The sequence below is a fragment of the Cajanus cajan genome, chromosome 8, assembly GCF_000230855.2.
Source record: "Cajanus cajan strain Asha chromosome 8, NIPB_CcT2T_4, whole genome shotgun sequence".
NCBI lineage: Eukaryota > Viridiplantae > Streptophyta > Magnoliopsida > Fabales > Fabaceae > Cajanus > Cajanus cajan.
The window spans coordinates 11,870,024-11,897,481 of record NC_138524.1 but is presented as its reverse complement, the minus strand read 5'-3'; the positions used below and the strand labels follow the sequence as shown (position 1 = coordinate 11,897,481).

General features: G+C 34.4%; 1 protein-coding gene and 1 non-coding gene across 2 annotated transcripts; both read right to left on the bottom strand.

Moving 5' to 3' along the window:
• Nucleotides 1-6,193: 6,193 nt before the first annotated feature.
• On the bottom strand, nucleotides 6,194-6,300 carry LOC145950975 (small nucleolar RNA R71). The gene has a single exon (XR_014428801.1). It is a non-coding gene; the product is annotated as a small nucleolar RNA R71 (small nucleolar RNA).
• Nucleotides 6,301-24,405: 18,105 nt separating this feature from the next.
• Nucleotides 24,406-27,357, bottom strand: LOC109812764 (G-type lectin S-receptor-like serine/threonine-protein kinase At2g19130). Its single transcript, XM_020376806.3, has one exon. The coding sequence runs from the start codon at nucleotides 27,171-27,173 to the stop codon at nucleotides 24,708-24,710; it is 2,466 nt and encodes an 821-aa protein (XP_020232395.1). The 5' UTR covers nucleotides 27,174-27,357; the 3' UTR covers nucleotides 24,406-24,707.
• Between the last annotated feature and the right edge of the window lie 101 nt (nucleotides 27,358-27,458).

The window sequence follows — 27,458 nt, the reverse complement described above, 5'->3', positions numbered from 1 at the left end:
TATAATAAATAATTAAAAATGATATTGGTTTACCTTTATAATGTGCTGTGAATTGATTTAAATATGGGGTTTCGTGTTTTAGGATCCAATAACTTATCCAAATCAATCTAAACTTGTCTTTTAATCGGTGCTCATATGCACTGTATGTACTTGCTAGCACAAGTAGTCATTTGGGCTAAGAGGGAATCATTTCAGCTTCAGCCTTTGTATTCATTCCATCAGGACCAGCTATTACAACTTCTACCTTTGTGCTCTGGGACAAACATTTTAATTCATTCAAGTCTTATTCACTGCCAAAACTGAATCAACCCTTATTAAGATTGGTCCCTTTCTACTTTAGGTGTCCACCGATATGGTGGGAAAAAATATTAGTAATACAATATACATTCTTTGTAACACATGCTATTAGATGAATTTGGTCTAGTACAAACTTAATCTAATGGAAAGTAATTAAAAAATGAAACTTAAAGTAGGGGTTAGGCAACCTTACTAACATTCGTGACTTTAGATTGATTGACAAGGTTTCGTGCCTTAAAGTATTGTCTAAAACCTATGTTGGAGGCATCCATATGAGTGGTTTTGGTAAAACAGAAGTTCTTTGTTGGGCTAAGGAAGAAAAATGGGAAAGCGAAATGAAAGTGGCTTGCAATGGCAATCACTGGAGCTTGTAACTCATGGAAAAGGAGAGAAAGAAAGGCAAAAGCAGATAAAGCATGCTTTATAGTTTATACAAATCCATATAATAATAATAATAAGATGGATAGAAAAATCTGGTCCTGGTACAGTGGTACTAGTGGAGTACGCTTTCCCTTTTGCAAAACCACTTCATGACGCGTGTCTGTGGTACCTCCAACACGTTTACTTGCCCCAATCACAGTGTTTCAAACGATTTGACATTGCAGAGAAATCTCACTTGATGGAAAAATTCACATTCAGTTCTATAAAATTGAAAGGGTTGGCTATTTCCCCCACAAAGTGTGGCATGTTAATTATATTGTATGTTATTAAACATATTAATTAACATGTTTAGATTTGATTCTCTGCGTGTGTATATTAAGATAAGTAAAATTTATTTTAGTATCCTCTAATTATAAGAGTGCAAAAATCACTATCATCACTCTAATGGTGAAAAGTTTGAGTAATTTGCACAAAGCTTTATATCCAAATTCTGTTATCAATATTATAACACTTTTTTTTTGTTCTATCTGTCACATTAGTTATCTTATGAGATGCTACTTTTTCCATCTCTATTGTTGATTTTTTGTATAAAGAAACAATTTTTCATAAGACAAAAACACTTCCATTGTTAGAGGGAAATAGGAATATTGAGCATGCATATTCAATATTTAATTTGTTCGAGGAAAGAATTTGAAAATATATGATTGGTAGAGGAGAGATACCAGAATCCTAAGTAACCGGCCGCTCATGTTTAACAGAGTACCAATTTTATTAAAATGTAAACAAAAAGTAACATAATAAGACATTGTTTTCATGCCTTTCTTTTATCATATGCTTTTGGAAAGTCTCAATAATTTTTTAGGAAAACTAGCTTTTAATAAGCTTGAATAAAGAAGAGGACATTTGTCCAGTTTTACAAGTCTAAAGCGTTTTGCACAATCATTTGGAGGATTTTTTGTCTGTTAAACGCAAAAATTGATTTGAGAATATCCTTACTGTTAAAAAAAATCTACAACTATTATACTATACTACAAAAAGTTGTTCACTGCATCGATCAAATTGATAAATATTGGAGACAAATTGTAAGCAATGTATAGCAGCTCCAACCTTCCACTCTTATCATAGGAAGTTCATCGACATTGAATGACTCTTTTTAACTCTCTTTTTAATATTAGCTTTACTATCAACTGAAATTTGTTAGAAAACACAAATTTTATAAATCTCCCATCTTATTTAATAAATCTTTTTCTTCATCTAAGGATTTATCAAAATGTATGATTTTCAATTAAAAATAAAAAAATTATAAATAAGAAAGCATTAAAGAGAGTGACACTATACACCAAAATGCATGAAAAGAAGATTATGTTGGGAGAAACAAAACCTACGATCTCTGTATATCAAAAGGATCTAATTTCTAACAATAGGTCGAGATACCATCTGGTGCAAACCAAAAATAAAGTTAGCACAATTTTTTTTTATATTATTTTTTTTGAGAGATTTTTTTATTTTATTTTATATTATAGACACATCAAATAGGGATTCACTCGGTAGCAGGTCAGGCCCAAAAAGCTAAGGAATAAGGCTACTGTTTTCACTAAGGAAGAGGCCCAGGAGGATCATTTTGGAGCATGTGATATATACATCCCCTATCCTTCTAATTCAATTCTCATTTTAAGTTTTATTTTTAAAATTATTTTTCATTCACCCCTTCTTCTTTAACAATCAACATAGTCACACCTTATGTTTATATCTTTTAAATTTTATTTTTCACTTTTTACTCTATCATTCTTTAAAGTTTAAATCCTAATTTTTCACTCAATCTCTATTGTTCTCCACATTCAATACAAGGTAAAAATTATTGTGTTAAATTACATTTTACATCTATAAATATTTCTTAAAACTTATTTAATATTACTTATGCACAATAAAAATAAATAATAAATTTAATTTTTTATGTAACATTAACATTATGTGTATTTGTTATAATAATTCTAAAAAGTTCTTTCTAAAATAGTAATTTTAGTATTTCAGAAAGTATTTTTCAAAATTATGTACAAACACACCTCCGGAAAACACGTTTCGGAATAGAAAAATTTTTGTTTCAAACAATATTTTCCAAAATTTATTGTTGCCATTTCTCAAACATATACATGAATGTGCTCATATATTATTTTTTAAAACACTATATTTTTCTTTTGGATACTGTTATTATATTTTTAATCATTTTTATTGATTTTGTAACTTTATTTTTATTTGTATGTGCACATGAAACCTATGTTAGGAAAATGTTTGAGGTGAAGAATATATCAACTAGTGAAACAACAAATAAGACTATTGATTGTAGTGATGCATTTAACACTAAAAAGGTAATTGAACAATCAATTAATTTTGTTAAGTTATCAATATGCAATAATAAAAGTTATATTTTTATTTATATATTTAGGTTTTTCAATCTCGAGATGCTATGTTGAATTGGACACGAAATGTTGCAAAAAAAAATGGGTTTGTCTTGGTTATTTTTAGGTTAGATACAAATATAGGACATGATAAAAGGAAGACATTTGTAATTTTGAGTTGTGAAAGAAGTGGAAAATATAGAAGATCAAACAATGATGCATTATCTAATAGGGTGACTAGTACCAAAAAATGTGAGTGTCCTTTCAAACTAAAGGAACAACTTCAAAAAAGGTTGGAGGATGCACTCCTAAGGTAATGTGTGGTTATCACAATCATATGATTTAGTAGAAACATTAGCAGGTCATTCATATGTTGGTCGATTGAGTGCTGAAGAAAAGTCTTTAGTTGGTGAAATGACAAAGAACATGGTAAAGCCAAGAAACATACTACTTACGTTGAAAGATAGTAATGTGCATAATGTCAATATTATTAGGCACATTTACAATTATCGACAAGCTTATCGATCCTCTCTAGAAGGTCCTAGGATAAAAATGCAACATCTATTAAAATTATTAGAACGTGATAAATATGTGTATTGGTATAGAAAGGTGGACAATTTTGATGTAATGCAAGATATATTTTGGTCACATCCAGACTCCGCTAAACTTCTTGGTACTTTTCACACTATTTTGCTCATAGATAGTACTTATAAAACTAACAAATATGGGTTACCATTAATTGAGATTGTTGGTGTCACTTCAATAGAGTTGACATTCTTTGTGGCATTTGCTTATTTGATGTATGAGCGAGTTGACAACTTCACTTGGGCACTACAAAAGTTAAAAGGATTGATTACCAATGATAATGACATACCTCAAGTGATTGTAACAGATAGAGACCTTGGTATAACGAAGGCACAACAAGTGATATTTCCTAGCTCTACTAATTTGTTATGTCATTTTCATATCAACAAGAATGTGAAGGCTAAATGCAAGATGGTAGTTTATCGAAGGAGAAATGGGACTTAGTAAAGGATGCATGGGATAATGTTATGAATTCTTCTAGTGAGGTTCAATATATGCAATTGATGTTGTGTATTTTACTCGTATTTTAGCACTTTAATTCACAAGAATTCATAGCATAATCATGCATATCTTTCATGTTTTTAATAAATTTTTATATCATTTTCCTATTTTATGCTTTTCTTGGTATGTGTTGTGTTTTCTCTGAGCAGGATCAAGATTTAAGAATTAAAGAGGAAATGCTGAGCTACAGGGAAAATCACGGCCGTGATTCTAAATCACGCCCGTGATTCACCAAGGAAAATCACGGCCGTGATTCTAAATCACGCCCGTGATTCACCAGAGAAAATCACGGCCATGACTCCCAATCACACCCGTGAACGCCACTGACCCTTCATAGATGTGCTCCAGAGAATCACGGTCGTGATTCTCAGTCACGCCCGTGATTCACTTCGCGTCCCAGCTTTTTAAGTTTTATGTTTTATTTTTATTTTTGTAATTTTTATCTTGGTAGTTTTACCTTTTTACCCTTTTAGGTTATAAATTAGATGAGGTTAGCCTAGAACAGCACTTTTGGGTTCGTGAGACAGTTTTCTAGTTTTTGACACTTGGAGAAGGTTGGGCGCCTATGCCATCGACTCTAAGGTTTACTTTTCTTTTATTCTTTTCTTCTTGGAGAACTACTATGAACTCCTGTGAGTAGTTTCCCTTTTTCTGGGATCAGGGCTTAGCCTCTGAGAACCTCTTTATTAATGCATTATTCAGTTTCTTAATTTTATTCCAATTCTTGATCTGTTCTTTTATATTTTATATATGAACTTTAATATTATTGTTTTCATAATAACATTAATTAAGGATGAACTGAGAGGAGAACTTGATTATAATTATGATAAACAATTAATCTTAATTTTCATAATCATAGATAATTAGGGATGAACTGAGAGGAGAACCTAATTATCGGAACCTAAAGGAATAGACTTGAGTGTTAAATCACGAGAGTAGATTTAAGCTTTCGAGGAGCAATAGATTAACAAAGATCTTAACGGGTTTAATTGAACGTAATTACCACGAGAGTAGGGATTAATTTTAATTAAACACGTCCTCGTAGCCTGAGAAGGTGCAAGGATTAAATTAGGTTAAGACTACCTTCAAGATGGAATAGAATTAATTAATGAAAATAATAATTCAATAATGTTGGAACTCTTTGTGCGAACCCTAGATTCCCGGAAATCTCCTTATCTTATCTTAAAGTTTTATCTTATTCATTAATTGCATTACTATCTCTTTTACCATGAAATCTGATCTTATCATATCAAAACAGAAATTCCATCTGTTTTAAAATTCAAATTAAAATACTAGTAATTCTAGGTCAAACACGTAGTCCCTGTGATTCGATATTTATTACTTGACGACAACCGTACACTTGCGGTTTTTAACACATCAAGTTCTTGGCGCCGTTGCCGGGGACTACGTCTCTTGATTTAAATTACAATTATTTTAATTCGAATTTAATAAAATAAAAAAAAAAATTAAATAAATAAATAATTTTTTTTTTTAGTATTTACTTCTCCAATTCAGATTTCACGGGCCACTTTCTTCTTTTTTTTTGCAGTGCTTTAGGGTTAATGCAAAAGAGATCTCTACGTCTTGGGAAACCAACACCACTTGATCCTGAGATTGAAAGAACTCTCCTGAGAAGGAAAAGAAACCTTGCTAGAGAATTTGACATGGCTGCACAACGAGATAATTTACCGCTTCGGGATTACTCTGCACCCATAGCTCGTGGGATACCTGGAGGGGAGATGCAAACTGGAGCTACTGTACCAGCTTCTCTGGTGAATATGCTCAAACAGAACACCTTTGGAGGACTACCATCAGAAGATCCTAATGACCACTTAGAGGGGTTCTTGGAAATCTGTGAGACCCAGCAATTTGATGATGAAGTTTCTGATGGAATGCGACTCCGCTTATTCTCACTCACCTTGAGAGATAAGGCAAAGGTGTGGCTAAGAACAGTGCCTAGAGAAAAGATAGCAACTTGGGAATTATGTGAAAGAGCTTTTCTAGAGAAATTCTTTCCTCCTTCTAAAACTAAAGAATTGAGGAAGAAAATCACTAATTTCCAACAAGGCACTGGAGAGACTATTTATGAAGCATGGGAGCGGTTCAAGGGATATCTTCAAGCATGCCCACAACATGGCTTCAACCGTTGGCTTACCATCCAATTTTTCTTTGAAGGATTGGACCAACAAAGCACCATGATATTAGACTCAGCAGCTGGAGGATCTTTCATGGGGAAACCTATTAATGACTGCATGATTATTTTGGAAAATGTAGCCTCAAATCACAGCCAATACAGTGAAAGAGAAGTCACAGCAAGGAAAGGAACTCCGGGGCGATATGAAGTGAACAATATTGAGTTACTCTTAGCAAAATTTGATACTCTTAATCAAAGGTTAGACAAGATGGAAAAAGCTAAGGTTAATTCAGTGGCTACAAATCAAGTATGTGACCTTTGTAGGGAACAAGGGCACACTGCAGTAGATTGTACCTCAATTTTTACTGGAGAAGAAGAAGATACTACTGAACAAGTGGCAGCTTCTCATAATTTCTATGACACTCCTCGAAGAGAGAAGAGTAATCCATATTCCAACACATACAACCCTGGTTGGAAGAATCATCCTAACTTTTCTTGGAAGAATAACCCAGTTCAAGGAAGTAGCAGTCAGCAACCTAATTTCCGTCCGCCCAATCACTTCATTAATGGGCAAGGAAATCCAGTACAGACACCCTCAATTCAACAAAGTGTTTCAAGATTAGAAAGCCTTATGGAGAATTTTGTCACTAATCAAAAACAGACCAATGATTCAATGGCAAATTCTATTCAAAACCTTGCTGTCAAGGTTGAGAATATTACTCTCCACAACAAGATGCTGGAAAATCAAATTGCACAGTTGATGCCTAGTTCAAGCAATTCTCCAGGTAAGTTCCCAGGTAAAACAGTTGCAAACCCAGCTGAAAATGTTAATGCTGTGACTTTAAGGAGTGGGAAGAAATTAGACGGACCTGTGTCTAATCAAAATGATAATATTGAGATTGATGAAGACGCTTCTCCTATGGTTGAAAAACCTGAAAAAGAAAAATTAGAAAAAGAAAAAGTATCTTCATCAAAGCCTCAAACTGTTTATCACCCTCCAATTCCTTTTCCTCAAAGGTTAGCAAGGACTAAACTTGATAGACAATTTGAAAAAATTTTAAATATGATCAAACAAGTGTATGTAAACATCCCATTTGTAGAAGCTCTACAACAGATGCCTACATATGCTAAATTTCTTAAGGATCTTTTAGCTAACCGAAGGAAATTGGATGATAGAGAGACTGTTACATTGATCCATCATAATTTGCCCAAAAAACTTAAGGATCCTGGTAGTTTCTCTATACCTTGTCTCATTGGAAATCTAAGGTTTGAAAAAGCCTTATGTGACCTTGGGGCAAGTATCAATTTAATGCCTTTATCAATTTGCAAGAAATTAGATATGGGAGAATTAAAGCCTACAGCAATGTCAATCCAGTTAGCAGATAGATCTATAAAATATCCCATAGGAATTTTAGAAGATGTTCCAGTTAAGATAGGTAAATTTTTAATTCCGGGAGATTTTGTTGTTTTAGAAATGGAAGAGGACAAACAAATACCAATCATACTAGGTAGACCATTTTTGGCTACAGCAGGCGTAATAGTAGATGTCAAACATGGAAAATTGTCCTTATCCATTAATGATGAAACAATGGAATTTAATATTGCTAAATCTGTTAGACAACCTTCTCTTGAAAATATTTGCTGCAGGGTTGATATATTGCCTAAAGACATGGAGGAAGAAGTCATGAGATCTATTTTGAGGGATCCCTTGGAGAATTTTCTAGTTGGAGGAAAGCACATAGATCTTGAGGGGATTCAACCTAATTATGCTTGCTTGATCGATTCAAGTCCCCCGTGTAAAGAAAAAGATCCTCTAGTAGAAAGTCTTCTTGAGTCTTCAACAGATTGGCAAGAAGAAAACTCTCCAAAGTTAGAACTTAAACCACTTCCTTCATCTTTAAGGTATGAGTTTTTGGGGGCTAATTCCACTTATCCAGTCATAGTAAATTCAGCTTTAAATGAAAAAGAAACTGAAAAACTTCTCAATGAGTTGAGAAAATTTAGAAAAGTTATTGGATATACTATGGCTGATATAAAGGGAATTAGTTCTTCATTTTGTATGCATCGCATCTTCTTGGAGGAAGGATCCAAACCTTCTGTTGAAGCTCAAAGAAGACTAAATCCCAAGATGAAAGAAGAGGTAAAGAAAGAAATTTTGAAATTATTGGATGCTAAGGTAATTTATGCTATATCTGATAGTCCTTAGGTAAGTCCAGTTCATGTGGTTCCTAAGAAAGGTGGGATGACAGTAGTTAAAAATGATAATAATGAATTAATTCCCACAAGAACTGTGACTGGGTGGCGTATGTGTGTTGATTATAGAAAATTAAATAATGCCACTAGAAAGGATCACTTTCCCTTACCTTTTATTGATCAAATGCTTGAAAGGTTAGCAATGCATTCATACTTTTGTTATTTGGACGGATACTCCGGTTTTCATCAAATCCCTATTCATCCATTAGACCAAGAGAAAACTACTTTTACATGTCCCTATGGTACTTTTGCTTATAGGAGAATGCCTTTTGGCCTATGTAATGCACCTGCTACCTTTCAAAGATGTATGACTGCAATCTTTAGTGATTTATTAGAAAAAGAGATGGAAGTTTTCATGGATGACTTTTCAGTTTATGGTATTTCCTTTGATGACTGTCTATTAAATCTAACTAAAGTATTGCAGCGTTGCTCTGAAGTGAATTTAGTCTTAAATTGGGAAAAATGTCATTTTATGGTACAAGAAGGAATTGTCTTAGGACACCTAATATCTGGGAGAGGAATTGAGGTAGATAGAGCAAAAATAGAAGTAATTGATAAATTGCCTCTTCCAATTGATGTTAAAGGTGTTAGAAGTTTCTTAGGGCATGCCAGTTTCTACCGAAGGTTTATTAAAGATTTTTCAAAAATCTCTAAACCATTATCTAATCTACTTGTGAAAGAGGTACCTTTTAACTTTGATGTTTCTTGTAAGAATGCATTCTACAGGTTGAAAGAAGCTCTCACTACAGCTCCTATTCTGCAAACTCCTGACTGGAGCCTTCCTTTTGAAATCATGTGTGATGCAAGTGACTATGCTATAGGAGCTGTATTGGGACAAAGAAAGGACAAGAAGGTTCATGCTATACACTATGCCAGCAAGACTCTTGATGAAGCCCAAGCCAATTATGCAACAACAGAAAAAGAATTGTTAGCAGTCGTCTATGCTTTTGAAAAGTTCAGATCTTATCTTGTGGGGTCTAAGGTTATTGTTTACACAGATCACTCTGCCCTAAAGTATCTTTTTAATAAAAAGGATGCTAAACCTAGGCTCCTCAGATGGATTCTCCTTTTACAAGAATTTGATTTAGAGATTGTGGACAGAAAGGGAGTAGAAAATGTAGTAGCTGATCATCTCTCTCGACTTCCACAAGACCAAGCAACAAAGGAGGAACTCCCTATTAATGACAGCTTCCCAGACGAACAGCTGTTAGCAGTTGTTGTGAAAAACAGTCCCTGGTATGCAGATTATGCGAATTACTTAGCATGTGGAGTCCTTCCTGAAGACTTTAATTATCAACAAAAGAAGAAATTCTTTAGTGACCTTAACAGCTTTATTTGGGATGAACCTTACCTATATAAGAGGTGTAGAGATGGTATCTATAGAAGGTGTATCTCAGAAGAAACAACTCCTCACATCATTCACTCATGTCATTCTTCCGCATATGGAGGGCATGCTAGTACGTCAAAAACTGCAGCTAAAATTCTACAATCTGGTTTTTACTGGCCAAACTTATTTAAGGATACTTGGAAGATGGTAAATTCTTGTGACCAATGCCAAAGATCAGGGAATATATCCAGGAAACATGAAATGCCATTAAATGGGATTTTAGAAGTAGAAATTTTTGATGTATGGGGAGTAGATTACATGGGACCATTCCCAAGTTCTCAAGGTTACAAGTTCATATTAGTTGCAGTTGATTATGTGTCCAAGTGGGTAGAAGCGATTCCCGCTCAAACGAGTGATTCAAATACTGTCATTAAACTCTTCAAAAGAATTATATTTCCAAGATTTGGGGTCCCAAGAGCTGTGATCAGTGATGGAGGCTCACATTTTATTGAAAGAAAGTTTGAATCTCTCTTAAAAAAGTATGGAGTCACTCACAAGGTTGGTACACCTTATCACCCTCAAACAAGTGGACAGGTAGAAATATCCAACAGAGAAATCAAAAAGATTCTTGAGAAGACTGTATCTACAACAAGAAAGGACTGGTCTTTAAGATTAGATGAAGCTCTTTGGGCCTACAGGACTGCTTACAAAACACCTATTGGCATGTCTCCATTTAGGCTGATTTATGGCAAATCTTGCCATCTTCCTGTAGAGCTAGAACACAAGGCTTTGTGGGCAATAAAATACTTCAACTATGACCTAAAGGAAGCTGGAGAAAAAAGGAAATTGGAACTCAATGAGCTTGATGAAATCAGATTAGACTCATATGAAAATGCTAAGATTTACAAAGAAAGAACAAAGAGGTGGCATGACAAGCATATACATAGAAGAGAATTCAAGCAAGGGGACTCGGTGCTATTATTTAATTCCAGACTCAGATTGTTTCCTGGAAAATTGAAGTCAAGATGGTCAGGGCCTTTTACAGTTCAAAAAGTATATCCCTATGGAGCTGTAGAAATCAGAAACGATAAAGGCGACATATTCAAGGTCAATGCACAGAGATTGAAGTTATATTTCCATGGGGAACACTTAGAAAAATTATACTCTATGGTTCTTCAGGAACCTACTCAAGCATCATAGAAAAAAAAATAAAATAAAATAAAATAAAATAAAATAAAAAAAAGAAAGAAGAAGAAAGAAGAAAAATATTTCAGAGTTTCAGAGAGAATCACGACCGTGATTCTAAATCACGGGTGTGATCTTCTCTGGAAAATTTTTGGAAAAATTTTTTGGTAAAACCCCAGAGAGAATCACGACCGTGATTTTAAATCACGGGTGTGATCTTCTCTGGAAAATTTTTGGAAAAATTTTTGGGAAAACCCAGAGAGAATCACGACCGTGATTCTAAATCACGGGCGTGATCTTCTCTGGAAAATTTTTGGAAAAATTTTTGGGAAAACCCAGAGAGAATCACGACCGTGATTCTAAATCACGGGCGTGATCTTCTCTGGAAAATTTTTGGAAAACCCCAGAAAGAATCACGACCGTGATTCTAAATCACGGGCGTGATCTTCTCTGGAAAATTTTTGGAAAACCCCAGAGAGAATCACGGCCGTGATTATAAATCACGGGCGTGATCTCCTGCAGATACAGCCCGTGATTTTTAAAAATCCCCTTTCCCTTATTTATTCTCCCCCCTCCTTTTACATTCTCACTTCTCTCAAACCTACGACCCATTCTCTCTTTTCTTCTCTCCCAAACCCTAGCTTCTCACTTCTTCTTCCTCTTCTTCCCTCTTCCTCCCACATTCACTCCTTCCGTTCATCCATGGCTCCCAAGCGCACCCGTACCGTTGGTTCGTCCTCCACCGCTTCCGATACCCACAGTTACGAGGAAGAAGCAAGTGAAATTCCGCAACTTCCTCCGAGGTTCTATCGGAACGATGAACAGCGTGAGCGGAACGAGGTATTACGCTTCCGCACTATCCATCCTACCAGGTATCTCGACTTCCCATTTATTCGTAAGTTGGGTTTACGTGCTGATATCAATTTCATGTTAACTAACATTGGGTGGACAACCTTTGCTACCATGCATAATGATGTTGTTTATCCTCGACTAGTTCTTGAGTTCTTGAGCTCTCTCCACACGGAAATATTATCTGGGCCAAATTGTTCTGAAGGTTTGATTTCTTTCCGTATGTTTAACCAAGAACACGAATTAACCCTAGCTCAGTTCAATAATATTTTTGGATTTCCCACTGGAGGGAGCACGAGAACCCCAAGTTCTTTCAACCCTGGTTCTTTTTGGTACAGTTTGACAGGTACAAGTAATTGGGTCGCTGGAAAATGTAATTCCTCTGCTTTCCGCCATCCCGCCATCCGTATTATGCACCGCTTTATTGCCTCTACTGTTTTGGCCCGAGGTGATTCTGAAGGAAAGGTTCGTTTGAGCGACCTTTTACTTTTATGGGCTATGATGGAAAACAGAGAGGAGCCTATTGATTCTGGCAGTCATTTGGCACGACAGTTCCAGAGTATTTCCAATACCAGCCACGGTGCGATTGTGAATGGCGGCCTCATTACCACTATAGCCAAACACCTTGGCTATCACGCTTGGCTGGACCAGTTAGAACCACTCCCTGGAAGCCGTACTATTAATTTTGCTACCTGCTCTTCTATGAACTGCATTGCGAAAGATGAAGATGATAAATACTACTTTGTAGTAACCCAGTCGGGAGTGCACCACCAGTTACCAAATCCAACATACACCGTGAAGAACCGGGCTACCTGGCAGTTTCCACTGGAGCCATTAGAGGACCGACCTCCAGCAGCTGAGGAAGCGGCTCCTGCAGAGGAGGAAGCAGCTCCTGAACAACCCCCTCTACATCCTGGACCTGAGGTGGACAATGCTGCTATCCTAGCAGCTATCCAATCAATGGATAACCGGCTGCAACAAATGGATGAACGCCAGCAGCATTATAATTACATGGTTGATCAAATGTATAAATGGCACATTCAACGGTATCCAGATGATTTTCCACCACAGTGAGATCTTTCTTATTCCTTATTTTACTCTGATGCTTAGGGACAAGCATTCCTTTCTGTTGTGGGTTGGTTGCATATTCATGCATTTTATAATTTTGTCAAAATAATCTATCATGCATTCATTAGCTCTTTGCTTCGGGACAAGCAAATCTTTAAGTTTGGGGTTAGGAGGATGTACACATTTCATTCATTCATGCAAAAAAAAAAAAATATCATGCATATATACATATTCAGTTAATCCCAACTTGAATTTGTGTTTGAAAAGTAAATATTTTTAACGAAATTGTTCGTCTTTGAAAACACTGAATGTGATGAATTGAATCTTGAAGTCTCAGAACAAAAGGTTGAAAAATTAGCTGGTTTTGTGGCTAGCACTTGGCTCTTAGTATTAAGGCTTGAAATGATCGAGAATTATAAAAATAGTCTCTTGAAGATAAATTCTTTTTAATTCGTGCTTAAAAGCTTTTGGGGGGTAAATAAAAAAAAATATAAAAAAAAAAAATATATATATATATATATATATATATATATATATATCACCTAGCACCCCTTTGAGGTCATAGGTTAGAGGGAGAATATTCTTAACCTTAGAAAACTAAGGGAACTAATTAGCTACTGGGGAATTGTTTAGTAAAATAGCTAACCCCCTTTGAGGCTACATGTTCTTGAAATTATCATCCTCTCTACACTGATTGGCTACTGGGGAAATGTTTTAGGTGAGACAAAAACAAAAATAAAAATATTACCCCCATTTGTGTCACAAGCATCGAAAAATTATTTCTGTTAAATTATCTTCATTTGACTAATGAGCTTTACAAGATTTGACATCATGAAACCCTTAGAAACTAAGAGTTGGTGCTAGTAATGAAAGATTAAGATTCTAATTGGACCTTGTGAGACTAAGAGTGAAGATTTTAAATGCTCAGTTAATTCTTGATGAATTTTTTTTTTTTTTTTTTTTCAAAGTGCTAATTATTGTTTGAGGACAAACAAAAGTTCAAGTTTGGGGTTATTTGATGTTGTGTATTTTACTCGTATTTTAGCACTTTAATTCACAAGAATTCATAGTATAATCATGCATATCTTTCATGTTTTTAATAAATTTTTATATCATTTTCCTATTTTATGCTTTTCTTGGTATGTGTTGTGTTTTCTCTTAGCAGGATCAAGATTTAAGAATTAAAGAGGAAATGCTGAGCTACAGGGAAAATCACGGCCGTGATTCTAAATCACGCCCGTGATTCACCAAGGAAAATCACGGCCGTGATTCTAAATCACGCCCGTGATTCACCAGAGAAAATCACGGCCGTGACTCCCAATCACACCCGTGAACGCCACTGACCCTTCATAGATGTGCTCCAGAGAATCACGGTCGTGATTCTCAGTCACGCCCGTGATTCACTTCGCGTCCCAGCTTTTTAAGTTTTATGTTTTATTTTTATTTTTGTAATTTTTATCTTGGTAGTTTTACCTTTTTACCCTTTTAGGTTATAAATTAGATGAGGTTAGCCTAGAACAGCACTTTTGGGTTCGTGAGACAGTTTTCTAGTTTTTGACACTTGGAGAAGGTTGGGCGCCTGTGCCATCGACTCTAAGGTTTACTTTTCTTTTATTCTTTTCTTCTTGGAGAACTACTATGAACTCCTGTGAGTAGTTTCCCTTTTTCTGGGATCAGGGCTTAGCCTCTGAGAACCTCTTTATTAATGCATTATTCAGTTTCTTAATTTTATTCCAATTCTTGATCTGTTCTTTTATATTTTATATATGAACTTTAATATTATTGTTTTCATAATAACATTAATTAAGGATGAACTGAGAGGAGAACTTGATTATAATTATGATAAACAATTAATCTTAATTTTCATAATCATAGATAATTAGGGATGAACTGAGAGGAGAACCTAATTATCGGAACCTAAAGGAATAGACTTGAGTGTTAAATCACGAGAGTAGATTTAAGCTTTCGAGGAGCAATAGATTAACAAAGATCTTAACGGGTTTAATTGAACGTAATTACCACGAGAGTAGGGATTAATTTTAATTAAACACGTCCTCGTAGCCTGAGAAGGTGCAAGGATTAAATTAGGTTAAGACTACCTTCAAGATGGAATAGAATTAATTAATGAAAATAATAATTCAATAATGTTGGAACTCTTTGTGCGAACCCTAGATTCCCGGAAATCTCCTTATCTTATCTTAAAGTTTTATCTTATTCATTAATTGCATTACTATCTCTTTTACCATGAAATCTGATCTTATCATATCAAAACAGAAATTCCATCTGTTTTAAAATTCAAATTAAAATACTAGTAATTCTAGGTCAAACACGTAGTCCCTGTGATTCGATATTTATTACTTGACGACAACCGTACACTTGCGGTTTTTCATACATCAGCAATGTTTGACATTATTTGAGGTTTGTTCAAATTTTCCTATTTTCAATGATTATGTGAGAGATTCATGATTGATTCCGCACAAGGAAAAAAATTTTATTGCATGGACAAATAAAGTGATGCATTTGGGTAACACAACAACCAATAGGTAAACTTAAATTTATGTTTATATAATTTATCCTAAAAATATATTATAATTATTAGTATGATAATTAATAATTTAAATAAAATTATTATTATGCTCATAATTTTTTGTTGTTGTTGTTGTTACTATTATTTTTATAAATATTACTATATTTAAATAATTTATCATGAAAATATATTATAATTATTATGCTAATTATTTTTTATTATTATAGTAATTATGTCAATAATATTATGTTAACTATTATTATTATTATTATTATTATTATCATGTTAATTATTTATATAATAATAATTATTATAATTATTATCTTAATTATTATGTGTTACTTAACAGGGTTGAGGCTGCACATTGGAGGTTGAAGAGGTTTCTTCAAGATAGCAAGGGGGATATGTGTAATTGTTGGGATGCTATGAATAACATTATTACATTGCAACACATAAAGATTAAGGCATCATTTGAAAAAAGTATAAATGTAGTGGAACATAGAAACAATAATTCATTTTACATTAAGTTGCGTGGATTTGTATCAAGGAATGCATTAAGTCATATAGCTTACCAATATGATTGGGTTAAAATCATTGGTATTGATAGTTCTATGTGTGGTTGCACAATTCAAACTACCCATATGGTTTATCTTGTGCATGTGAGTTCGTTAGATACAGTATGATGTGTCAGCCAATTTCCTTACATACAATTCATATTCATTGGAGGAGGTTAAATTTTGGAGGCCAAGGGAAAAACCATCAAGGCTACGAGTTATCATTGCAACCTTATATAGATGCTTTGCTAAAGCGATTTATGGAACTTGATAATGTTGGAAAAGTAACTATACTTGAAAATTTGCATGAACTAGCATTTCTTGATACAACTTCATTGTGTCCACCTCTTGAAAAGGTAAAAGCAAAGGGTGCACCAAAGGGTTAAGGGTCAAAGAGAGATAGATCAACTAAGCGTGATCCTTCTTATTGGGAGCATGTTGATGCTCTACTTTCTGTACATGATAGCACATCAACTCACCTTTCATCTTATAAATCAACCCATGATTCTAAATGTATGAATGTTCTAAAATTTATGAACTATTTTTCGATTGAGTTTCATCCATTTATTGAAGACATTATTGATGTGAAAGCTGATGGAAATTGTGATTATTGTGCAATTGCAACGCAACTTGGCATGGATGAGGAATGTATTGAGACAATCTTTGTATGTTGACACACATGCATCTGTCGATAAGTGGATGACCTTACCAAATATGGGCTATGTAATTGCCTCAAGACATAAAAGTGGTCTTCGTCTCTTTATCCTTAAAACAAAGTATGACATTCTTTCCTCTTAGAGGATGTCCTCCATTATCTAAGTCAAGCCATCAACTTATTACTATTGGATTTGTAAGTAATTGTCACTTTGTGTAGGTATGGTATAATGCATATTACTTTAAATCAAATCTTTAATTTAATTATAAGTTATTGACTTGTTTAATTTAAATTAATTTACAGGTTGTTTTGAAGGCCGAGTCTGCATTACCTTCCATTGCTTTGCAATGGTCAAAATATTGCAAAGTTGAATCTCGTTTTTGGCAAACTTCGTATGTTAGTTGTATGCATCAGTTTAGATCTATTTTATTAAAATATTTTAGGAAAAAAATATTTAGCCTCCCTAAACTTTACTTCTTTTACAAATAAACGCTACAAACTTTAAGATTATTTCAACTGATCCTTAAATTTTGTTATATTAGCAATTAGGCACAATAAAATTTAATTTTATTATAATTTATCCTTAAACTTTACCATTTTTACAAATAAACACCTTGATTTTGATTTTATTTTAATTAACTCTTAATTTTTTAAGTCTCTTATATTACATTGGAATTAAATTACTAAAATAGAAGGAAAAAAATAATGAATGATTAATATTTAAAATAAATAATTTAACTCTAAATTGATAATAAAAAAATATGCTTATAAAAATAATAAATTATCAAATATCAATATCAATTAAAATAAAATTAAAGTTGAGAGTGTTTATCTATAAAAAAGAGATAAAGATTAAAAATTAATTGAAACAAAATTAAAGATTCATATAATAGTTATTTACAAATCAGATAAAGTTTAATGATTGATCAAAATAAAATGAAAGTTTATGGTATTTATTTATAAAAATTGTAAAACTTAAAATGGTTATTTAGCAAAATTAAATATTAGTGTAAATATTATAGTTCTCTCAGTTTCAGAAATCTCTATAATGTAATATCTAGTAAGAATGCATAAATAAGAATTTATAAAACTTGCGCTTAGTCCAATCTAAGTATATTGTTACTCTTTAAAATTTAATGCATATTGTGCATTTCAACAAAAATATCGTTTGGCACATATCTCATCTTTGACGAGTTTCCTCTTATGAAAATTTCTCCACCGACTTCACTAGAGATTGCATCATATCCCATCTTTGGCACATATTAGAACTTGACCTCAATAGTTGTCAGAAGGACTCCAAGTGTTTCCATCATACAAAACACATTGCTTATTATAATAATGAAACACCCATAAGAACTTTTAGTGAGACCTATGAAATGATGATAATTTAAATAGACATAATTAAATGACATGCACACCCACACAAATAAGTGGATTAATTGGTTAAAAATAAGATTAACATGTGAGCACTACTATACAAATATGCATTAAAGTTAAATCAATGAATGTCAAAATCATGCTACAACAAATTCTTTTTACTATAATAAAAAAATTAGCAAATTTTTCTAAAGCTTGAAAAAATATAAAATGAAACAAGTGAGAAAAATGATTACCATACCATTATGTCAATAGACGTGCAATGTGTAAATAATCATATTTGACAGTATAAAATGCCCATCTTGCAAATTACAGTAGAAAATGCCCATCTTGCAAATTACAGTAGAAAATGTCCATCTTGCAAATTAAACAGTAATTTTATCGAAGACTCGGGTTTGCACTTATTAGGATATAAAATTCTACATCTATTTTCAAATTCCTTAATTTTATCAAACACAAATCATTCCCACGGTTCTACCTAATCGTAAATGGAATGATAATTATCAATACTACTAATTCAGTCTATTGCAGCCAATAGATATCTTAACATTTTAACAAATGTATTCAGGTAAAAATAAATATATATATATATATATATATGTGTGTGTGTGTGTGTGTGTGTGTGTGTGTGTTTAATTTCCATGTATTTGTATTTGTATATTGAGAGAAACTTGTAATCAACTGAAATTCATTGAATTCTAAAGGCACTTTAGCTTGTTATGATCAAATTTGAACTGCTGGGCTATCTTAAGATGCTTCTTACTTGTTCATGAGAGAGATCAAATCCTATTCAAAGATAACTACCGTGGAAAGCAAACTTATAAACCTCAAAGAATCCTCTTTGAATCTCCAGCTTAAGAGTTAGTAAGATGTTACATATGCAATGTCACATGAAAAAATTATTGTTCCATTTAACTACAACTTAAGATGTATTCTTTTGAAGTTCTAATAAACTAATGGTTAATAGAGATCCAACTATTTTATGGGTTGATACTGTAACATTTAGAGTTTGACTTCAAACCTTTATAGGTGTAAAGAGTTTATATGTTGATCCAATTGAATTGGCCGGTTAACGAGAATCCTCTAAGCTTCTTCACTATCAGCATCTTCATCCTTTTTGTCTTTCGAGCTCTTAAGCAACAACTATTTCATGCCTTTCTCAAGTGCACTGTTATCTGTTAGTATGAGCATAAAGTGCGTCATTTTCTATTTACTATGTTCAAGTTTAATAAAATGAACAAACTCTTAACTAACCTAACTTGACATATAGATAACCCATACAATTATGACATAATGTAAGGATAATGTGCCCCAACATTTTTTCTATCAATTTTCAAGGGACAGATAGACATACTCTCGGACTTAGAAAAAACTCACTTAATGTCAGAAGTGTTACCTATGTTTCTCCATAATTTCAAATATTACATTTTAGCAGTAGATTTACCAATTAACTAGATATAGCTTTCCAGATAGATTTAGATATTGTTGCCTTGGTCACTACAATAAATGTTACATATAGTGACATACAAAAAGTGTTACTATAAGTATAATATATGTATGTATATATCTATTTGGCATATAGCTACACATAATTTTAGTATTGATTTTGAATGAGATTTAACAACATATTTTGTATGTCACTATAATTTATACCCACACTTTTTAACAATATACCAACATATATTATATTTATTGTGTAAGTAAAATTAGTTTTTAATGACACATATTGTGTCACTATAGGATGTGTGTCACTATATGGCAATTTCCTTGTAGTGGCTCCTTTTTCAAAACTTTTTGGCTAATTTTCTTGCATCCTTATTTGACCTACACAATAATTATCGTTTTGTAGTGTTTTGAAAGTCCACAAAATACTGAACAAGGTATCATCACAAGTAGGAGTGCAATTGAACAAATAAACTTTCCAAAGCTCTTAAGCCACTAAAGGCTATATACTGACAAAAAGCATGCTTGTTAAAGTATGAAATAGAAAATAAATCAGATTTGAAACCAAAACTCTGTCTAAATAACTCATTATATGCATCATCAATCTCCATTTCATTTGATGAGGAAGAATATGATATTTTGTTGTTTTATATTTATTTTGACAATGGTCAAATGTAGACGATGGACCATTTTTATTAATGGATATATTAAAAATACTAAATGCTATAATTTCAAAGGGAAAAAATCCTATGAATGTCATAAATTTAGGAATCAACAATGAAATTAGAGGACTAATGCAGATAAACAATCTTACAAGGACACAACGAAAAAAATAGATATCATTAGCAAAAGGATGATGTAGTAGTAATTCAGTACTATAATTGAGACGACTGTCAGTATTATTCCATATATCTCAAGGGTATTTGTAAACACTACATAATTCTATTCTAGGAAATGACAATTAATACATTGATTTTAATCACTTAATTCTAACTAAATTAGGAAACAAAATATTTACGGTATGTGCACATCAACTTTCCACCTCAAGTTGGTGAATAGATATCACACAACTAGGAAAATACTAAATATACTGGATAATTTGGGACATCATGAGTCATTATATCAATTAGCTGATTGGCACTTTTTAATGTGTGGAACCTTTATCCTACTAGCCTCCAGGTTGTAATGTATACCACAATTAAGAGAGGAAAATCGATATGTAGAAAGGCATAGTATTACTCAAATAGTATTCATGTTGGTCACAAGAGCTAAATTCATAAACGAGTATTACTTAAAGGTCTCTTGATATTCAGGCTAAAGCAGAAGCATAAATGTAATGCAACAATACCATGCTTTAAAGAATGAACTTTTTAAGTGGAAAACTAGTTAAATTTTACAACACTTAACAATAAGTTCTCATCAGGGTTCCAAATAGCAACCATGTTATTCCTTTAATTGATTCATCTCCAATTAAGATGCAGAAAGAGGAGCTAACAAAAATGTTAATTATAGTAACTACTAAACAAGCAATTAATTTGTCAATGAGCCATTCTTCTATTAATATATCACTAATATGGTTTGTTTCTTTGTTGGCATTAGCTAAACTAGATATCTCAAAAAGAAAAAAGTATTTTACAATAAAAGACCAAAATATGTTAACAAAAAGAAAAGAGACTAAGAGATACCAAAACAAACTATCACCACTATATGATAAATTGAACACTTTCTCTCCTTTTGGTGTGTGAATTTCTCCCCACTCCCAATGCGCGCTATGATCAATGTATGTCTAGTTATATTTCAAATTTCAGTGCCTTCTGTTGTCAGTCTTCTATAATATCATTTGTAGAATATCATAAATCTTCCTACAACTATTGCACGTCTCCTACAAATAACAATAAAGTTATAATTATCTAATGCATTTTGTAACTTAAATATACAAAATTATTTAATATGAATGACACAATCTTACTCCCACAAGACAAAGATCACTAATACATGGGTGATAAGATATCTTGGCAGGTTGCATTCAAGACACCTTAGAAGTCTCTCTGTTTTGTGGTGGAATGATCAATGGGTGCGAAATTCGAGAGAACCATTGCATGTATCCATCTCCATAGTTTGCTGAATGCTTTAACTGATGACCTTTAGCGGCAGCATCCACTACATAATTTGCATAGTGCAACCATCTTTCATCAATCTCCTCAGGAGAAATCATCACACTAATAACCTCTTGAGGCGATCTTAGGATGTGTTGAACATGTCCATATTAATGTAATACCCGCTCAAGCAAGTGTGCTTGCCTGCAAGTACTCCATCGAAGTCACCCCGAATATAGTGTTATATCTTCAAATGACTAATAATCTCTATGTTGACTATAAGGCATCCAACAAACTTCATCCACAATGATTGCATCTAGTTCCCTTCTAAAAGGAAGCACATGACCTATACTCTTGCTATGCGACCAACGACTAGCACGAGAATTTTGCTCAACATATTCCATGGACAACTAACGGGAACCAATTCGAGGAAAGTGCTCAAATATCCATGCATGTATCAAAATTAATGTCCCAAATTAGATTAAATAAAGTCCAAAGCAATACAAAATTTTTATGTTAAGCATAAAATAGTATGAAAAGTTTCACCTGTAAAAGAGTCATGTAGCCATCTATCTACTTAGTGTTATGGACACAAGCATCACTCAAGTGCTCATACAAGAATGTCAAGGTAGTTGCACCCCATGCATAATCACAGCAAGCTGAGAGGTCATGAAACAGGTCCAAGAATGCTACATCCACATATGTTGCACTCTTGTTAGCAAAAATCATGCAACCAACCAAGAATAAAAGAAAAGCCCTTCTAGCAAATTCCCAACACTTCCCTTGGCAACTCACATCATAAAAATCTCTCAACCAACTCATGCGAACATGAGCACCTCTCGTAGCCCTTATCTCGAGAATTTCGTCCTTGCGTGAGACTCTTAACAAATCCTTTAAGTATACACATGCAATGTCATGGTCCATGACTGGTTGATTGAAAAACGCACCTCTAATTAGTAGGTGCAATAAGCATGACACATCATCAAGAGTGATGGTTATCTCTCCTATTAGCAAGTGGAATGAGCTTGTCTCTGGTTGCCACTACTCAAAAAATGCAAACACAAGACTGTTATCCACCATTTGGTAGTTGCAAAGTAGAATTGATGCCAAGCCAGACTTATCTACCATTTTTTTGTATTTGGTGGTGCTTGATGACAAAACTTTTTACTTTTCTTCCATGATTGAAAATCTTAATCTCACCATAATCCTAATGTTTTATGATCTTGTCATTATAAAATTTTATTAAACATTAAATTTAAAAAAATAATCCAATAATATTAATTACCTCGTCACTCTATAAGCAGGTTGCAACACAATCTGGAAAATTCCTAAGGACCGACAAGTCCTCAAGGCCTCCTAGAAAGGACCTCGCTACCTGAGGATTCACAATACTATCTATCATGACCTCTTGAAGCTCCTCGTGACCAGCAACTATAGGTACTTAAGCATTAACATGTTGCCTATCTTTTGTTATTCATTGTCGCTTTCGTGCAAGACTACCACCTCTTGTTTGTACCATAACTTCACATAACAATAGATGAACAATCAATTTCAAAACATAAAGATAATTGATCGATCAATTTCAAACAGCTCAAACTCTAACAAGAATCCTAGCAAGAAATGTAGAGATGAAAGAGTGCGGGTGACAAAACAAAGAAAGAATGAGTTAAAGGCGAGAATAAGTCAGAAACAGCAAGAACAAATGAATGTAGTAGAAGGAAGAGCATGTGAGAAGAATTACTTGGAAGAAAAGTGTGTGTGGCTCAACTCCTTCCCCTTTGACACTAAACCCGCTTACGGCTTATAATGAAACTTAAAAAGAAACAAGATAACGCAAAAATCGAAAAGGATGGAAAGAAAGGTAGGGAGGTGCATGAAGAGAGAAGAAAGGGGTGTATAAAAAAAAATAAGGAAAAATAGAGGTAAAAATTTAAAAATTAAAAACAAAAACATATTAAGAGTAAGTCAGGAATTTAATATTTTTAAAAAAGAAAGAGAGTGTATGTATTAAAAATGAAGGTGTATATATCACCAGCCTCATTTGGTGCCCTTATAGCTAGAATGACTTTGTCCATTAAGTCTATTAATTAAGTCATGAATTGAATTTGTAATTTCTGTTTCTTGTTTCAATTTCCTTTTCATTATTTAAGGGTTAGCTGTTACAACACCATCACTCGGTAGCAGGTCAGGCCCAAAAAGCTAAGGAATAAGGCTACTGTTTTCACTAAGGAAGAGACCCAAGAGGATCATTTGGTGGCCTTATAGATAGAATGACTTTGTCCATTAAGTTTATTAATTAAGTCATGAATTGAATTTGTAATTTCTGTTTCTTGTTTTAATTTCCTTTTCATTATTTAAGGGTGAGCTGTCACGACACCATCATTCTGTGTTTACTTTGTTTTGTTGTATCATGTGAGGCTGTTATTTGTTATGTTACAGTATGCATAGTTGGTTGGTTATATATGGTATTCGAAGACATGAATGAAATACGAAGAAATTAGTCAGAATTCTGATCTCTCCGATCCCTCAATTTTTGGAGGTTCTTCCTTGCCTTTAATCTAGAGAACATTTTCCCCTTTTCTTTCCAATTCGCACCTCCATCATATATTAATAAATAGTCATGTGGCGATATGTCGATACGATGAATTGTTATAGAAATTTGTCAGAAAAATTTACACTCACACTACATATAAATCTAAATTGGGTAAACTAGGTCAATATACCGTTGGCACATCATTAATTGCAATACTAAATAATTAATAAATATAACAACAAACTAACGATTAGAAACATTTAGTAATTTATTACTTAGTGCACCTAACTTAGATGCACTGCATTTGTTTTTGCTACAATTTTCCTTTCTCTGATCCCCCAAACCCCTCACTGGCTCATACGAATACAGGAATAAAAGATATATCAGAATCATATGACATTATTTTGGCTGAATATACAAGCATCTTAGCAGGAGTACCACAACATTAGAATTAAATGCCTCAAAATCAAAGTATGGCACCACTTATTGTGTCTTGAGAGAGTGAGAGAAGCCACTAAACATGCCCTCTCAATTATATCTTGAGGACTAGTTGCTATTGGATGAGATGTTGCTTTTGGCTTGAGAGGAGGCAGTTGAGACATTACTCTTCACCTGTGAACTCTGGGTGGAGCTGGAGTCAGTGAAGAAAACTATGTTCTCCTCATTATCAACAATGGCTTGGAGGGCCCTTGGAATTGGAGGCAAAGACACATCCAAGAACCCTTCAAGTATTTGAACCACCTGACCCATGGAGGGCCTGTGAGCTTCATCATCTTGGACACACCATGAAGCAACTTTTATGACTCTGGTGACCTCTTCAATATCAGCTTTACCCGCCAACCTAGGGTCCAACAAATTAAGCACATTCCCTCCTTGGTGCACCATGTTTGCAGCAAAGGTAGGGAAAAACCTCACTTGGCCATCTTCTGACGCCTCAAAGTTCCTCCTACCTGACACAAACTCAAAAAGCATCATTCCATAGCTGTAGGTATCAGCTTTGGCAGTGATAGCCACACCTGAAATCCACTCAGGAGCAAGATAACCTCTTGTCCCTCTAAAGGTAGTGAGCACCCTGCTGAAGTCTCTTCCAACCAGCTTTGCAAGACCAAAGTCTGCCACCTTTGGAACAAAATCAGCATCTAGGAGAATGTTCTCTGGCTTCACATCACAGTGTATGATGCAGTCTCTACACTTCTCATGGAGATAAGTCAACCCCCTTGCTGTTCCAAGAGCAATTTGGTACCTCACTTTCCAATCCAAAAGCTTATCTTCATGAAACAGTTTGGAGTCCAAGGAACCATTAGGCATGTAATCATAAACCAACAATTTCTTAGTACCTTCAGAACAGAACCCTCTAAGCCTTACAAGGTTGACATGTTGGACTGTCCCAATTGTACTCACTTCTGTCCTGAACTGTTTCTCACCTTGGCTAATGCTCTCAAGCTTCTTAACTGCTACGACACTTGAATCAGGCAATGCTCCTTTGAAGACAGAACCAAAGCCCCCTCCTCCAAGTTTCTCTGAGAAATTCTTTGTGGCGTTTTGCAAATCCCTGTAGCTAAAAGCCACCAACGAGCCCTCCACCGACGTTCCTGCCCCAACATGCCTCTTTCTGCGCCTCAGCATCACAAACACAAAAACTAGGACAAGTATCACTATGCCACCAACTGCACCAGCAACAACACCAATGACTGTCCCCTTATTGCTCTTTGCATCATGAAACTCAGATGCTGCAAGCTTGAGAAACATAGTCTGTCCACTGCTATCATCTTGAGAAAGCTGTTGCACATTCAAGAGCTCACCATTCCAAATTGAACATCCACCATTGGTAGTAAAAGCATATGCAGTACATGAACAGTTACTCAAACATGCTGCTTCACATTCCCCATCACTCCCAACTCCTATGGATTGTGAATGATTAGGCAACTTCATGTTGAGAATTGGTAGGAACCTGTCCTTATCCTTGTTAGATGAATTGGGTGTCTCGCATTGGAACTTGGTCTTTCTCTCACACCCTCCTGAGTAATCCGAAACACTCCAATCAGGTTGTGACTTAGGCTCATAACCATTCAAACAACTACAATACGGCATGGCGTTCTCAGTGCAGCTACCAAATCCACCACAAAAGGCATAAACCTCACACTGTTGTCTAGGCTGTGACCAGAACAAATTCCACTGCTGAGCATTCTCCAGCCACGAAAGTTGCTTGATCTGCCCCGAGACATCCATCACAAAACGAGATATAATAGAGGAGTTATACACCGAATAGGTGAAGTAACTCTCGTTCTCATTGCTCTCAAAGGTGAAATTGTAGATGTAGTTCAACCTCATTTCAGGAACCAAGCTGAAGATGTGTCCATTCCAAGGACCACTAGTCCAATACTGTTCAGACTTATTCCAAAGAATGAGATATGCATTGGTTTCTTTAGGGTCTAGTTCAAGAGAGAACAAACCCGTTGCAGGATCATCCTTGTTCTTCCATGAAGTGAGATACTGAGGCTTCTTTGTTTTGTGGTCCAATCTTATCTTTCCACCAGGAAGCCATGTATCTGCAGGGTGATCAAAACTCTGCCACATAGCATCAGATTCTGATGCATTAGGCCTATTGCTTAACACAAGATTCCCAGAATCTAGAAGCACAGCCACCACAGAACCTGAGCTAGGAGAAGACAAATTGGTTGACCAAACTATATTTTGGGACTGGTCTAGGAGCACTAAATTACCATCCAAAATTGTAAACTTGGCAGAATTCTTATCAGAAACGGGGTTGTCTCTATTTGCAACCCAAACATAAGTCCTTACAGATATCTTTTTGTACCACATGCCTATGTAGTATTTAGAGTTGTTACCTGTGTTGAAGAAACCCAATTCGAAGTGGCCACCGCTGGAGACAAGGGTTTGGTCCCCGGAGAGAGATTGGTTTGCTGAGATGGTGGTGAAAGCAGCTAGGGAGGTGTGGAAAGTGAAGCATGTGATGAGGAGAAAGAGGCACAACTGTGGTTCGTAACCCATGATGTTTGGTTTGGTTGGTTCCTGAGTGCAAGTTACAGAGAAGCTATTAGATGGATATTTGTGCTTGTTGGGGAGGGAGGAACGGGTCAAAGGAATGACTTGGTCGTGTCTGAAATCTGAAGGAACAAGTTAATACCCTCTATTTTGTTTTCTTCTCATCAAAGTCAACAAATACTTCTGGAACTCACTGTTGTTCCAATTGCAACCTTTTAGCTTCAAAATATCATAGCTATACCACATGTTGCGCAGTAAATTTTGTATCACAATGGGAATCCTTTGGAGCTT